The 17,204-nt window shown below is 47.7% G+C and overlaps 1 protein-coding gene across 1 annotated transcript in view; it reads right to left on the bottom strand.

Moving 5' to 3' along the window:
- The window catches only part of LOC147733176 (cytosolic 5'-nucleotidase 1A-like), a 95,732-nt gene that overhangs the window by 6,767 nt on the left and 71,761 nt on the right, over nt 1-17,204 (bottom strand). The window contains exon 6 of the mRNA XM_086957722.1: nt 15,764-15,942. Within this exon, the coding sequence (XP_086813848.1) occupies nt 15,764-15,942 (179 nt within the window). The remainder of the gene's footprint in view (nt 1-15,763; nt 15,943-17,204) is intronic.

Genomic DNA, 17,204 nt, shown 5'->3' with positions numbered 1-17,204 from the left:
GGGGGCCGGTTTTAGGGCTCAGAGTGAGGCCATTGGGGTCGGGGTACTTTTTTTTATGCGGGGTACAGGTTTTAGGGCTCAGGGTAAGCGGTTGTGATAGTTTTTTTGGGTGCGGGTCAGGTTTTAGGGCTCAGGGTGGGAGGTTGGGGTAGTTTTTAGGGCCGGGGTGGGTAGATTGCGGGGCTTGGGGCCGGGTTTTAGGGCTCAGAGCAGGGGGGCTGGGAGGAGATCTTTACCAATCATGCCTATACAACGAAATTCGTGGTAAAGACGCAGTAGTTGTTATGCGCGCGTTGTTAAGGCATGTGTGGTTTAGGGAGTCTTGTTCTGTCATACAACCATCTAGACAGTGGCTAAGGGACATTTATCTGAGAGAGAAGCATGAGTAAAACACATGGGAGAGCCTACGGTCGCTGTGCACCAGGATGGCTACCAAAGCGTAGTCCTCCTGCTGCCCCTGGAACATCAACACCTCTTTCAGCGGTCTGAGAACCTGACTAGAGAAACAGGCAAGTGGTGATTTGCCAGGAACGGCAGAGGAGCAGTAGGGTTAACCTTTCTGCATATAATTCGGTCATTTTTGATAACTACCTTCACATGACACCACTCCTCACACGGAGTCTCTGTGCATGCCATATTTTAAAAAAAACTAATTTTATTTGTCAAAGTACACATATATTGCAGGGCTCTGTATCCCAGAGACATCCGCACAATCAAATCACAGAAAATTTACTTTGACATTTTCAATTGAAAGCGTAAAAGAATAAGTAACAATACAAAGAAACTCCAACTCCCCCGTACCCCAACCCTGCCCCCGATCGCACTATGCCCTCATAACCTGACCAAATAACTTGGATAGAGCAGGGGTCCACCCACCTGGACACCCCGCCCCCGCACAGCACCCCGCACATTCCCACTATGAAAATATGAGTCACCTCAGAGGATGATCCTCTGCCACTGATACCGGTTCCAACAAAAGTCCACGATAATCCGCCCACCATTTCCAAATTTTGAAGTGTTGTGCGAGCACTCCCTGGCAACAAAGATGGGTTTCTCCAGACCCATACAAAAGTCTAGGCTTTTCTTCCATGCAGCTACGGAAGGGGCCCTCAGCGCCTTCCATGACCTAGCTATGTCCCTTTTCGCTAGGGTAAAGCCCAATTGCATTAGGTGTCGCATATAGATGTTGCCTCCTATCCCCTCCATAACATGTAGCAGAGTCAGCCTCGGTGAGCGGGGGAGATCCCAACACCCCTCCAAAAAATATCTAGAGAGAGACCATGCCAGACAGTGTGGATAAGTGTGCCCTCCTCCCGATTGCATCAAAGACACATGGGAGAGGCAATCAGCCCCACCCTCCACAGGCGCACTTGTGTAAAATAAACCCTATGTAAATACTTAAACTGGACGAGGCGAAGTCGTATTGCAATAGCCGCTCCCCATGGAGCAGCTAGGGCCTCGGTCCAGTCCTCCTCTTCCAATGGACCTACATCGCCTTCCCAATCCCCCGGTGTTTCGGTAGCATTGGGGAGCAATGGGTAACTAGGGACTGATGGATCTGGGAAATTTTGCGGTCCTTGAGGTCTCCGATAAAAACTTTTGCCTTCAGCGGGCTGAACTATGGCAAGGACTCCATGCCATCCAGGCTAGGGGACAGGGCGTGCCTAAATTGAAGGTAATGATTGTATTGGGACTGCGGCATGTAGAATTCTTTCTGGAGGTCCTGGAAGGGTTTGAGTGCCAGCCCCCTCATAACATCACCCAAGACCGAGATGCCTATGCTATCCCACCCCCGGAAGCCCTGCAGGGCCGCCAGTTGCGGCAAGCGTTCATAATTCGAAAGGGGAGTTTCCAGAGTCAGCGTGTTCCACCACCCCAGCTACCGCAGCGCCTGCCTCCAGACCTGGAATATGACCCTTGAAGCCGACAGCAGTGAGCCCTGCAGCGGTGCCGAGTAGAGGCTTGTATGTAGCAAGTAGTCTCCCATGAGTCGTCATGCTGGATCCTCCCTATTGCCATACCACCACTCAAGACCAGCAAATGTGAGGCTTGGTAATACAAGTGAATGTCAGAGGACGCTAGCCCCCCGCAATAAGTGGACAAGAAACACGTCCACAGGGCTTGCAGCACCCTGACCCCTCCCATAAGAACTACCCGAGCGCTGCATTCACCTGTCGGAACCATCGGGGCGGGATTTGGTAAGAGTGGTTTTGCAGTTGGTAGAGGGGCCGAGGAAGAGCCACCATCTTAAATATAGCCGATCTGCCATATATTGACAGGGGCATACGGGACCAGGACCTGAGGTCGTCGCACACTCGTTACCACACCAGAATCAGGTTAAGCCCCCAGGAGACAGCGGGCATGTCCGATAGGAACACACCAAGATATTTCAGCCCCCCCACCAGCAGCTGAACCGATGAGACCCAGGTGCCCACGCCCGTCCGATCCGATAATTGCCATTGATTCCTATGGGCCTTGAGGCCCATAGGAATCAATGTCAATTACCGAATCGGTAAATACCGAATCGGTTAAATTACCGATTTGTCAAGGGGGACAGGGTGTCGCTTTGACACCCTGTTGCACCCCTGATTCTGGCTTGTGTGCCATGTGACACACATACATGCCCTTAGGGCATGTATGTGTGCCACATTGCACAGGTGTACATGCACAGATGTGCATGTACATATGAATTCGTTATTTACCATGAAATAGTATTTCATGGTAAATAACAAATTCTGAAGGGACTGTGGCACTGTTTTCAGTGCCACGTACATCTAGATTTACCTATTCGGTAAATTTACCGATTCAGTATTTTACCGATTCGGTAACTTTACCGAATCGGTAAATTTACTGAATAGGTAAATGTTAGGCCCCCCTACATCTCAATCTCCAAATACCGGTCGGTAACGCCGAAATCGGCTGTTACCGACCGGTATTTGGCGACCTACATCTGGCCCTTGGTTATTCCCGACCTAATTGTACACCTCCTCGGTTTTTCCATCCTGTAATGTGTTACCTGGATAGTGCTGGTGCAGCCATGCGCTGTACAAATCTTTCTAACGTAACATTACATGGTCCCACTGGAAGTGGCATAGCATGGGGGGCTCACAGGCACAAAATTCTTAAGGGAAAACAATTGGGGGTGCAAATTGCACGCTCAATACTCATCTTGTCCCGGGTGCTGGCAACCCATGCCACTGCCTACTGGGGTAGATTTTCAATTCTGCGACCGATTCTTTACTGTGTTCAAAATGTATGTTCTCAAGATAACCTTACTGTAGGGGATGACTATAATCAACTTAAGGGCCCTTTTATAGATGGACACTCTCAGTCCAAATATATTCCTAACAAAACACAAAAATAGTTTACAAACAGTATTTAATCACAAGGCTTAATTTATGCTTGGACATCCCATCCTGATAGTATGAATTTAACTTTTACTCCCTGGCCTCAGAGGAGGCAAACATTTTGTCCCCTTGGTGGCTGAGGCCAAGGGTCGCAACAGAAGTGCCAGGAGTAGCAGGGAGCAAGCTAGAGGTCACTGCTGCGACCCCCTGTTTACTCTCAAATGATGTCCATGACAGCACATCTATTTTTCAATAAATTAATCCATTTACCATAGATGTACTAGTATGGCATAATACAACAGACACAGAATGCAGAGGTCAAAAAAGGAGAAACCGACAGGCAGGTCGCTCCCCACGCTGCTGCACGGCTCTGCCTGCATTGTTTTTGCCTAATCTTGTATTTTTCCCCTGTGCCTAACTTTCTTTCTTGCCCAGACTTGTTTTTATTCCCCTGTGCCTGTACTTGCTTTCTTGCCCAGACTTGTTTTAATTCCCCTGTGCCTGTACTTGCTTTCTTGCCCAGACTTGTTTTTATTACCCTGTGCCTGTACTTGCTTTCTTACCCAGACTTGTTTTTATTCCCCTGTGCCTGTACTTGCTTTCTTGCCCAGACTTGTTTTTATTCCCCTGTGCCTAACTTGCTTTCTTGCCCAGACTTGTTTTATTCCTCTGTGCCTGTACTTGTTTTCTTGCCTAAACTTGTTTTTCCTTCCTGTGCCCAGTTCTCCCACGGCCCCGCCTATTTTTCCCACCGATGCGTATCTGTGGCCAATCCCGCCTGCAATCCCATTCGCCGCCCCGCTCCCGCCTCCCAGCTGCTCCTTCCTCCCACATCCCCTCATATGGAAGCCACGACACCCGACACCGCTACGATGCCAGAACCCTCCATGCACTCAACACCGGACGATCACACACCTGTTTCCTGGCCGCCCCGAAGCGCGCCAACGGAGCTTTCACCTGCCGGAACTGCAGCTTCACAAGCATCCGCCCCACCACGCTGCCGACCAGGAAAGAACCCAACCACCTCAGATGCATCCTTCTCAACACCCGCTCATGCCGTTGAACTCTGGGACCTACTCGACTCAACCTCCCCAGACGTCGCCTTCCTGACGGAGACCTGGCTGAACCCCGCCTCGGCAACCGACATAGCCATAGCGTACCGGAAGGCTACAAGATCACCCGCAAGAACCGAACCAACAAAGCGGTAGGAGGAATCACCATCGTCCACAGGAACACTCTCATATTCTTGACCAACACCGACGACACCCTCAGCACCGCCGAACACCTGCATTTCAAGATCCACACCGACCCCAACACCACCCTCAGAGGAACCCTCATCTACAGACCGCCCGGACCCAGACCACTATTCAGCGACTCCATCGCCGACTTCATCAGTACACACGCCCTCACCTCCACGGACTACGTCCTCCTCGGGGACCTGAACTTCCACCTCGAGAACAATGACGACACCAACTCCACCACCCTGATCGACAACCTAGCCAACCTCGGACTCAGACAACTCATCACAACACCCACCCACTCCGCCGGTCACACGCTTGACCCCATCTTCTCCGCAAGCTCCCACGTCTCCTTCAACCATACCACCAAACTCCACTGGACCAACCACCGCTGCATCCACTTCACCTTCAAGAAACCCACCACCGCACCCAACAGATGCCTCACCACTGCTGAAGCAAAGTCACCGAAGACCAGCTAACCACCACCCTCGCCCAGAGCCCATCCGCCGACCATACCGACCCGACACCGCCGCCCGCAACCTCAGACAGTGGATCAACGACTGTGCCAACACCCTCGCCCCGATCAAGAAACCCTCCAACAAGCATACCAACAAGAAAGCCAGCTGGTTCACTGAAGACCTCCGGGCCTCCAAGCAAACCTGCCGAAAGCTGGAGAAGATCTGGCTCCGTGAACGAACACCGGACAGCCACGCCGCCCACAAGAATGCCACCCGCAGATACCATCACCTAATCAGATCCACCAAAAGGGCCTCCTTCAAAGACCGCCTAGAAAACAACACGCACAACAGCAAAGAGCTCTTCAACATAGTGAAATAATAATAATATTAATAAAACCATTTTTAAAGCGCCTGGCTACACAGAAAACAGTGTGTCCCCGCGCTAAATACTGCTAAATCGCCAGAGGCAGAAGAGGGGATGGCCAAAGAGGGGAAACCAGCAAAAGTTTACACAGAAGGAAAAAGAAGCGTCTTGAGTTTTACACGGAACCTGGTCTCAGAAGGCTCCATTCGAAGGTCGAGCGGAAGTTCATTCCAACACCTGGAGGCCAGGTATCTAAATGAGCAACTCCCCAGATTTTTTAAGTAGTCTGGGCCTTTGCCCTGGGCAATTCAATGCGCAAAGCAGAGGGCTTTAAATTTAATTCGCTCCTTGACAGGGAGCCAGTGAAGTTTAGCCAGAGCGTTCTTCCCAGATGCTCTGCGGGGGAGATTGAGCACAAGGCGAGCAGCAGCGTTCTGGACGCACTGCAGTTGGTGAAGGCCTTTTTTGCTCAAGCCTAGAAGTAGAGCATTCCCATTATCGAGATGGGGGGTCACCAAAGCGTGGACAATAGTTTTTCTGGCATCGATAGGAAGGAGATCTAAAACCTTGCGCAAGACTTTCAGAATGCTGAAGCACCTGGCTGTCACTTTACTGACATGAGATTTGTAAGACAGATCTGAGTCCAGCATTATGCCCAGATTACGTACCGAATCCACAGGACGAGGTGGGCTACCCAGTTCCGTTGGCCACCACATGTGTGACCATGCAGAAACTGATGTCCCTACCACCAGCAATTCTGTTTTTGCGCCATTAAGGCGCAGACAGTTGCTGTTCATCCAAGATGCCACTGATAGCAGACAGTTGGAAAAATTAGTGGCATCTTCTCTGTGGTCGGGCGTAAGTTTGAACATCAGTTGGGTGTCGTCAGCATAGCTTACAATGCCCACCCCAAATACTTCCACTAGGCGAGCCAGGGGTTCCATGTAGATATTAAACAAGGTGGGGCTCAAACTCGAGCCCTGGGGAACCCCATGGCTTGCCTTTCTAAGGGAAGATTTGAAGGGTGGGCAGTGCATCTGAAAGCTCCTATCGGACAAAAACGACTTTATCCAGGCCAGAGCCTGTCCCGCCACTCCCATATCAGAGAGCCGAGACAGCAGCGTTGTGTGCAGCACGGTGTCAAAAGCTGCACTGAGATCTAATAACACCAACGCTGCTGTCTCTCCTTCATCCACTATTTGTCTCAGACATTCAGTGGAATAGAGTAAGGCTGACTCCGTAGAGTAGCCAGCTTTAAAACCTGATTGAGTGGGGTGAAGGAGAGAATGCTCCTCCAAGTGTCTCATCAGCTGCCTGTTAACCACCTTTTCCACAACCTTCGCACAAAAAGGAAGAAGGGAAATAGGGCGAAGATTTTGAAATTGGGAAATGTGGATGTTGGATTTCTTCTTTAGAGGGATGACCTGAGCTGTTTTCCACGTGTTCAACACATGACACTCTTGGAAAGACAGCGATACAATGTGACTAATCTGATTAATGATCATACTCTCCATGATTCCTTTGCAGCGTGCAGGTGGAAAAACGTCACAAGGCGAGCCAGATTGTATGCTATTAATAATGCTTAATAGTTCCTGTCTCTCAGGTGGTGTAAAACATGTGAGGCAGGATTTCTCCGTAAAGGTATCTTTGACTACTACATGTTTAGTCGAGAGGTCATAGTCATCTGTAAAGGTGGCATGGATTTTGTCGATCTTACCAACAAAAAAATCAGCTATAGAATCACACATCTCCTTGGAGTAAGTATCTTGGGCTTCAAGTCTGGACGGGACTGTGAGTTCTCTGTAGATGGTAAAGAGTTCTCTGGTGGGATTGTCCGCTAGATCGATTCTTCTTTTAAGATGGATGCCTTTTTCAGTTCTAACTAATTTCTGATATTTTTTTAGTTCCTCCTTGAGAAGTGTTTTAGACTCAGGGTTATAGTCTTTCCTCCAGTTGCGTTCTAATTTTTTGCATATAGCCTTGGCTAGCTTAAGTTTTTCCGAGAACCAAGGGGCAGTTTTAGATTGCCTTGCGGAAGGTTTGAAAGAACTCTCCAACCCAGCCCCAACACCAACGATGTCCCACCGTCGCAAGACCTGTGCGACTTGCTGGCCACCTTCTTCCACAGCAAGATCACAAACATCCACGACAGTTTCAACGCCACGACCGCCCCGACAACCACTATCCGCACCAACCGCCTGCTCTACTGGACCAACATCAACGACGATGACACCATCAAAATCATGAACACCATCCACTCCGGATCTCCGTCAGATCCATGCCCACACCACATCTTCAACAAAGCCAGCACATCCATCGCATCCCATCTACGGAGAGTCATCAACACCTCCTTCAAGACAGCAACCTTCCCGGAGAGCTGGAAGCACGCCAAGATCAACTCCTTACTCAAGAAACCCAAGGCGGACCCCAAGGACCTCAAGAACTTCCGACCCATCTCCCTGCTACCCGTTCCCGGCAAAGGTCATCGAGCAGACCGTCAAGAAACAGCTGACCCACTACCTCGAGGCGAACAACATCCTGGACTGTTCCCAGTCTGGGTTCCGCAGCAACCACTGCACCGAGACTGCCCTCATCGCCGCCACCGATGACATCAAGTCCCTGCTGGGCAACGGAGAAACGGCGGCACTCATCCTCCTGGACCTGTCAGCCGCCTTCGACACGGTTTGTCAACACACACTACGAACACGCCTCCACAACGCTGGGATCCAAGAGAAGGCCCTGGACTGGACCACCTCCTTCCTCTCCGGCAGAACACAGAGCTTCCGCCTTTCCCCCTTCCACTCCGAAGCCACTGAGATCATCTGCGGCGTACCCCAGCGCTCATCCCTCAGCCCAACTCTGTTTAACATCTACATGGCACCGCCCGCCCACGTCGCCCATCGGCATGACCTCAACATCCTCTCCTACGCCGATGACACCCAGTTGATACTCTCCCTCACCAAGGACCCCCACACCGCCAAAACCAACCTTCACGAAGGAATGAAGGCCGTTGCTGAATGGATGAGGAACAGCCGACTGAAGCTGAACTCGGACAAGACGGAGGTCCTCATCCTCGGATCCAACCCTTCGGCCTGGGACGACTCCTTGTGGCCGACCGCATTGGGAACCGCTCCAACACCCACCGACCACGCACGCAACCTAGGGGTCATCCTCGACTCCACCCTCTCCATGACTAAACAGGTCAACACCGTCTCCTCCTCTTGCTTCAACACCCTCTGCATGCTCCGTAGGATCTACAAGTGGATCCCCACTGAAACGAGAAGAACAGTCACCCAGGCCCTTGTCAGCAGTAGGTTGGACTATGGAAACGCCCTCTACGCAGGAGCCTCTGCCAAACTCATGAGACGGCTCCAACGCATCCAGAACGCCTCTGCACGCCTGATCCTCAACATCCCTCGCCACAGCCACATCACACCCCACCTGAGAGACCTGCACTGGCTCCCGGTCAACAAGAGGATAACCTTCAAGCTCCTCACCCACGCACACAAGGCACTCCACAACACCGGACCAACGTACCTCAACAGACGACTCAGCTTCTACATCCCCACCCGCCAGCTCTGCTCCACCGACCTCGCCTTCGCTACAGTCCCCCGCTTCAGAAGAGCGACCTCAGGCGGCAGATCGTTCTCCCACCTCGCCGCAAAGACCTGGAACGCCCTCCCCATCCACCTACGGCAGACCCAAGACCTGCTGACCTTCAGAAAACTCCTCAAGACCTGGCTTTTCGAGCAGTAGCAGCATTCCCTACCCCAGCGCCTTGAGACCCTCACGGGTGAGTAGTGCGTTTTACAAATGATATGATTGATTGATTGATTGATTGATCTCTGTGGTTCTAAGCTGTGTTATTTGCAGCTCATGTTGTGGCTTTAAGTTAGGAAAGATATTTTTTATTAATCTATCAGCCAGGACAGGGTTGACGATTAACTTTTTGTGTGTAGCTCCCCCTTTAACAGCTGGCCTACAGTGGTGCTCATGAATAAGCCTTATACAACATAAAATAATCGATGGGAGTGACAGCAATAAAGTGTAAGTTTTTACTATGGGTTTCTAAGTGACATTAGAGATAACTCAAGCTTCACTCCTTAGATAAAATCAACCCCTGCTTATTGACAGCTTCCCATCTATATTTCTGTGTATTAACAGAATAGCATCAGACTGTGCCAATGTTGAGGCTGTTTTAAATATTATTTTGATTGTTTAACTGTATTCTAGTCCTGATTGTAGTAAGCGTATGAACTTTGCAAACTGCTAAGTGTTTCTGGATAAATTGTACATCATACATTTTCATATGGTTTTAATTATGTTGAACACCGTGCTTCTACATAACCAGCTGTATTCAGACACTCTGTTCATCACCACCCCCTTTTCTGAAGCCTTATATTAAAAGCCAGCAGGTGTGGCTGTTAACAAAGGAATGCAGAATGCAAGTTCAAAATGTATCATAAACCCATAATTGGTTATATACTATATGACAGTTTATGTGGTCCATCTCTGATGTTTTGGTCTGGCTTGATAGCTTAGCTTTTTGGGTCTGGTTTGCTAAAGACATCTTGGGGACATTCAGAAAGTTAACCTATAAATGCATTCCCCCCATTGCTTACCATTGGCTTTGTGGTTTGTAACTCACATTTTTTGTCTTTCTAATTGCTGGCTTTATTTGCTTTAAACTGTCCAGCTTGAGTTTGACCCTCCCATTGCCCAAAACGGTGTTTACTGTATTCTTCTACAAACTCCCTTTCTATAAACAGGTCTTTATATCTTGTTCTTATCTTGTCACATTTGCAATATATTCAAAGAACAAGGTCAAATGTGGGGCTGTGTCTTCCAGAGAGTTTCTTTTTCTTTCTCGGACTTCAACGTGAGAGGATTTATGTGACAATCATGCGGGCTAGAGGAGGGTTAGCTTGAGGAAGGTTGCACATGTGTTATAAACATTTAAATGTTTGTAAATAAACTGTGCTGATGATCATAACAAGACATTGGGTGATGACATTTTCACACAACGTTTGTTTGCTAAATTTGTATGCAGCTATCCAGACTATGTATAGATTCCCTAAAGCAAAGATATGTGCGTTGGGGCTTGAGTCTGATTCGGTTATAATATCAAGAGGTACCCGGCAAGGGTGTCCTTGCTCCCCATTATTATTTGCTCTCTACATTAATCCCTGTTTGAATTTATTGGAAAATCGGTTAAATGCGTTGCTGGCGAGACCTGGGATGGAGGTTACTATACTAGTATATGAAGACGACATTGCGGTTGTCTCACCAGACCCAGCCAAGACCTTGAGAGAGAACGAACAATTAGCAGCCATATTTGTGGAAAAATATGGTTTTAAATTAAATATAACAAAAACGGAATTAGTTTGTACAGAGCAAGTACACATTAATGATCCTAGGGTTACAGAGGAGGCTACCTATTTAGGGATACAAATAAACGCATGCTTGGATAAGTAAGTAAGTAACTGAGCTTATAAAGTGCCTGGTTACACTAGCCAGTGTGTCCCTGCGCTGTACTGCTGAGGAACCCATCCTGGCCTGTTCCTGTGAGGCACCCACTCCTGGGCACCCCAAGGTGAAGCCAGGCATCCTTAGCGATTAGGGCCGGTGTGGAGATTAAGCAAGCTATTGCCCAGAGTTGCAGAGTGGGACCCATGATTAGAGTAGGCACCGTGGCGAGAATTATCGGGTCCGCGGACCTTGAGCCCAAGACCCTGCCGCGACGGGAATTGAAACCTGGTCCAGGGTCAGATCTCTGCATCAGGGTCTGCCGCTCTAACCAGTGAGCCACACAAGATGGTATTATCTAACTGGAAACCTCTGGTGCGGAAAATTAAAAGGGATTTGGACAGAATAGAAGGCCTACATCTATCAATGGTGAAATGTTTTAAAAATGGATGTTTTGCCTAAAGTGCTGTATTATTTCAGATCTGTCCACTTGAAATCACTGGGAAGCAACTTCAGAAACTTCAATCCATTTGTAGTCGCTTCTTGTGGGCGCAAGGTAAGCCCCGCAGAGCGATGAAGTATATGATCTTACCACAATCTCAAGGGGGGTGGGCTGTTCCTAATTTTCTATTTTATCATTGGGTGTGTTTATTACTACAAATGGGAATTCTACTGGTAGAGGAAGGTGAGGTAAGGGTAGAAGAGTCTCCGAACATTTTTCAGATGCTGTTGGGCTCAAAAGCAGAGAGGAGTTTTTTTCAGAACTTGGAGCCCAGTTACTATAAAAATAACTTGATTTAAGGTGGTTTAGGCTACCCACAAAGTGTGGCTGCAAATACGAAACTATTTGAAGATCGGTAAACTTAATTTTTATACGCCTACCTCCTACCAAGCACTACCCCCTTCCATCTTCTCTGACACCACCAAGGCTAGATGGAGACAAATGGGGCTTTTGACTTTGAGGGATTTAATTGATAATAATGGTATCAAGGCTTACTCTTCGCTGGTATCCGAATATGATCTCCCTAAAACTGATTTTTTAAAATATTTACAAATTCAGGATTATTTAAAAAAAAAAAAAAAGGATTGGCACCATGTATCAAAGCCTTATTGAACTACAAAGTGATGATCTGGAAATACAGAATCTCAAATGGAACACTAAACTAGATCAGGGAGGGACTATCTTAAAAGAATCAATTGCCTTGGCAAATAAGCTTCCGATTTCCTCCAGTCATAAAGCGCAACATTAAAAAAACATATTTAATGTACACTATACGCCTGCCAAAATTGCACGGTTGGGGGGGGGGGGGGGGAGGGGGGGAGGGTTAAATGAGGGCAAACGTACGCGCTGTAGGATGGTTCAAGCTGATAGTCTGCACAAGTTTTTTGAATGCCCAGAATTGAGACAACTGATAAGATGGAGGCTTTTCTGACAGAGGTGGCAGGGGGATAGACTGTGATTACATCCATGGGAATGCTTTGAGTGTATTAGAGGAATCGTTAGCCACACAGGAGATGTATGAATTCAGGTACTTTATATTCATAGCTGTTTCGGTGGCTAGACTATGCATAGCGTCACTATGGAGGCTAAAAGAGCCACCATCTTTTAAAACGTGGACGGGCAGACTATACCCCATATGCAAGCTAGATCATAGTCTCTATGCCCTTAAAGGGCAACAGAAACGTAGGTTAGGTATTATGATATGGAGGCATTAGTGGACCATTTAAAATGACTATGATTTAAATTTGCTTTTGTGTTGTTGCATGCCCTGGCTTCTTCATGGATGTTTATCTTTTTTTTTTTATATTATTTTTATTAATGAGAGTTTATGTACACATATCACATAACAAAATACAATTCATTCCAGAAAATACAGTATGCCAAGCCGACATACATGAACAAATAATGGTCACGTATAAATTTAACGGAAAAGCGAGAAGCGAAAGAAAAGCAGGATTCTTCCTAATTAACTTACATTAAAACGTAACCAATTCTTTACATTTCATGTCTCCACAAACAACATTCTAAATAAAATAGACTATACAGAGAAAAATCCTAGGGCAGAACACTTGCAATCCCGCTTGGGTGACCCCTCATCCTTGCCGCTCTCCAACTAGCCACTGGTGCCCAAAGTCGTAGCCCCATCTCTTTTGTTTTTAAGCCCTTGAGTTCATATAGGACGCCCTCAATGTTATAGATGCAGAGAAGCCTACATAGCCACATTTGAAATGTTGGAGCCTCTATATCTTTCCAGGCGGCTGATATTAATATTCGGAGTACAGCTGCCGCTATAAAAACTAAGGCTTCCTCCTCAATCCTTAAATTTAGTTTGATATCGCATCCGATAATCAGTAATGTTGGGGATAGATTCAATTTGACATCTAGCAGTCCCTCTAGAAAAGCCACTATCTCCGTTTTGATTAACTCCAGTTTCTCGCACCCATGAAACATATGCACAATATCTGCGGGTCCTTCACCACATCTGGGGCAGTCGCTATCAGCCCTCTTCCCCCCTATGCCACTTTGCTCTGTTGCACTGCACTTTCTGCCACTCTACTTTGAACCACTGTACTCTTTGCCACTGCACTCTACATCACACCACTCTTCTTCACTCTACGCCACTCGAATCTACTAGGCACCACTGCACTCTATGCCACCTCACTCTACACCTCTCTACTCTGCTCTGCACCACTCTACACTATGCCATATCTACTCCTCTCGTCTCTACTCTAATCTGCACAACTCTACTCAATGCCAGGGCACTCTACCCTACACTACTATGCACCAGTGCACTCTACACCTCTCTGCTCCACTGTATGCAACTTCACTCTACTCTGAAACGATCTACTCTACGGCACTGCACTCTATGCCACTGCACTATACACCACTCTATTCCACTCTGCCCTACTCCACTCTATGGCACTACATCACTCTAATCTACACCACTGCGCGTAAAGCCACTACACTGTGCTACTGCACTCTACCCTGCACCACTGTACTCTACCCTCTACCACTCCACTCTACACTGAAACAATCTACTCCTCACCACTGCACTCTAAGGCATTGTACTCTACACTACTCCACTCTATGCCACTGCACTCTACACTGCACCACTCTATGCCACTGCGCTCTATGCTATGCTACTCTACTCTAAACCACTGGGCACTACAACAACTTCACTCCACACCACTTTACTCAAAACCAATGCACCCTACGTTACTACAGATGCCAACTACTTTGCACTACACACCACCATACAACATTCTACTCTATTCCACTGCACTCTACGCCATGCTATTCTAATTTGCACCACTATATATACTTTACATCACTACTCTCTGCGCCACTCTACCCTGCACCACTACACTTTATACCACTTCACTCTGCATCACTTTACTCTGCAACACTGCGCTGTACACCAATCCATTTTAATCTACTAGGCACCACTGCACTCTGCAACACTCTAGTCTATAGCACTGCACTTTATACCACTCCACTCTACTCTGATTCAATCATCTCTATGCCACTGCAGTCTACGCCACCCTATTCCATTCTGCGCCAATCCATTCTACCCCACTCTACCACTCAATTTAATACAGCTGCACTCTATGCCACTGCACTGCACTCTACAACACCACACTCTAATCCACTGCACTGTAAAACACTCTACTCTGCAGCACTGCACTCTCTGCCACTTACTCTATGCCACTCTACTCTGCACCACTCTATGCCAATGCACTCCATGCCATCTAATCTACTGTGCACCACTATACTGACACTGCACTCTATACAACACAAGCCTAGGCCCCTCTACTTTGCACCACTTCAGACCACTCTACTCTACTCTACTCTACTCTACTCTACACTACTCTACTCTACTCTACTCCACTCTACTCTACCCTGTACCACTCCACTCTAAACCACTTCACTCTTCTCTGAAACAATCTACTCTTCGCCACTGTACTCTTCGCCACTCTACTCCACTGTGCGCCACTCAACTGCAATCAATGCGGTGCCACTCTACTTTATACCACTTTACTCTATACCACTGCACTCCACTCTACGCAACACCCTCTATGACACTCCACTTTGCTCTATACCAGTCCTCTACACTCTATACCACTCCACTCTAGGACACTCTACTCAACTCTGACACTGCTCCACTGTATGTCCTTCAACTCTGACACTCTACACCCTCCATGACATTGTACAATACTCCGTGACATTCCACTTCACTCAACTATACTGCATGCCACTCCACTCTACGCCACTCCACTCCACTCCACTCAACTCCACTCTCCTTTACCCTACTAACGTTTAGCCATCCTGAACAGAAACATATCTGGTGTGCAACATTGCTAAAACATATTGGCAAAGCCAATGGCTTTTGCATAGGTGAAACCTATTGGCATTGTCAATGCGTTTTTTGACCTATAGTTGCCCACTATTTAAAATACACACAGAGTGGGCTTTGGTACCATCCAGAGGAGTATTTTTGCCTCTACCCTCATGCCATTAGCTGTTTGTCAGCACCTCCTATTGGGTGCTTGCTTTCGTATCTGACTTGCAGTTTTCAAATGTAGACACTTTTTGAAATACATCAGGACTCGAAATGCAAGCCTGACCTTTTGGCTTTGCCAATATTTGTTGCAGAAGCTTTCTAGATAGTAGGTATGCTCTACATTTGGATTAACAGGGTGAGTCTATTACGGCCAGGGTCCTAGCTGAAGAATTCAGATTTGAATTATAGATTGTAAGAGGGTTTATTTTGTGTGGCCGAGGCCAGTATGCAACAGCAGTGGACAGAACAGATGGTAAATGTGGGTAGCATGTCAAGCTATGTTTTGAGATTTAATGTTTTATTTACACTGCGCCACTAATGTACCCACCTTGCCCATTGGCACAGTTTCCATGGACTTCTCGTACTTCACAGCTTCATCTAAGCCTTTCTCCCGGAATACTCGGTCGGTCTCATCCGAGAAGAGCACAGAGTCGCCATCGAATGCCACCCGGAGCTGATTGGTAGGGGGATGCAGTTCCTGCTGGAAGAGCATGGCAGCCGACACACCTATAGATGCAAGAGATTGCCATGATGAAGCCATAGGTGCAGAGGTAAACAAGCATTTGCAATGCAATAGGTCTCGCATTAGGAAAGTTTGAGCTATTGGTCTTCTAAATGACAATTTTTTTATTTATGTGTTGTTTTTGAAAATAGCTAAATTAATAGCTTTGTCATTTACAATGCCAATAGTTATAACTTTCGCAAATGGGACACCTATAGCATTTGTAATGCAACATGTTTTGTATTTACGTGACTTAGATGTATTGATATTACAAACAACAATGGCTTTTAATTTTTTTAAATAATTAATACTTAAATAAAAGTGATTGTAATTTATAATGGCAATAGCTTAAACTTTTGTAAATAACTTTTGTGAAGATTATGTATTTTATTGTGACGAAAATCCAAGAACAGAAGTGAAATATTAACATCTTTTTGTGACATTTGTAATAAAGCTTGAAACATTGAGAGAACATATTTGAACCAGTGATGATGTGGTGGTGCTGAGTGATGCTGTGGTGGTGCTGAGTGATGCTCGGGTTGCGCTGAGTGATGCTGTGGTTGCGCAGAGTGATGCTGCGGTTGCGCGGAGTGATGCTGTGGTTGCGCTGAGTGATGCTGTGGTTGCGCTGAGTGATGCTGTGGTTGCGCTGAGTGATGCTGTGGTTGCGCTGAGTGATGCTGTGGTTGCGCAGAGTGATGCTGCGGTTGCGCGGAGTGATTCTGTGGTTGCGCTGAGTGATGCTGTGGTTGCGCTGAGTGATGCTGTGGTTGCGCTGAGTGATGCTGTGGTTGCGCTGAGTGATGCTGTGGTTGCGCTGAGTGGTGCTGTGGTTGCGCTGAGTAGTGCTGTGGTTGCGCTGAGTGATGCTGTGGTTGCGCTGAGTGGTGCTGTGGTGGTGCTGAGTGGTGCTGTGGTGGTGCTGAGTGGTTCTGTGGTGGTGCTGAGTGGTGCTGTGGTGGTGCTGTGGGGGTGCTGAGTGATGCTGAGTTGTGCTGTGGTGGTGTTGAGTGGTGCTAAGTGGTGCTGTGGTGGTGCTGAGTGATAATGTGGTGGTGCTGAGTGGTGCTGTGGTGGTGCTGAATTATGATGTGGTGGTGCAGAGTGGTGCTGTGGTGGTGCTGAGTGATAATGAGGTGGTGCTGAGTGATAATGTGGTGGTGCTGAGTGGTGCTGCTGAGTGATGTTGTGGTGGTGCTGAGTGGTGCTGTGGTGGTGGTGCTGAGTGGTGCATTGGTGGTGGTGCTGAGTGGTGCTGTGGTGGTGC

Source organism: Lissotriton vulgaris, chromosome 2_1, assembly GCF_964263255.1.
Source record: "Lissotriton vulgaris chromosome 2_1, aLisVul1.2, whole genome shotgun sequence".
Lineage (NCBI taxonomy): Eukaryota > Metazoa > Chordata > Amphibia > Caudata > Salamandridae > Lissotriton > Lissotriton vulgaris.
This window is presented reverse-complemented; position numbering and strand designations above follow the sequence as displayed.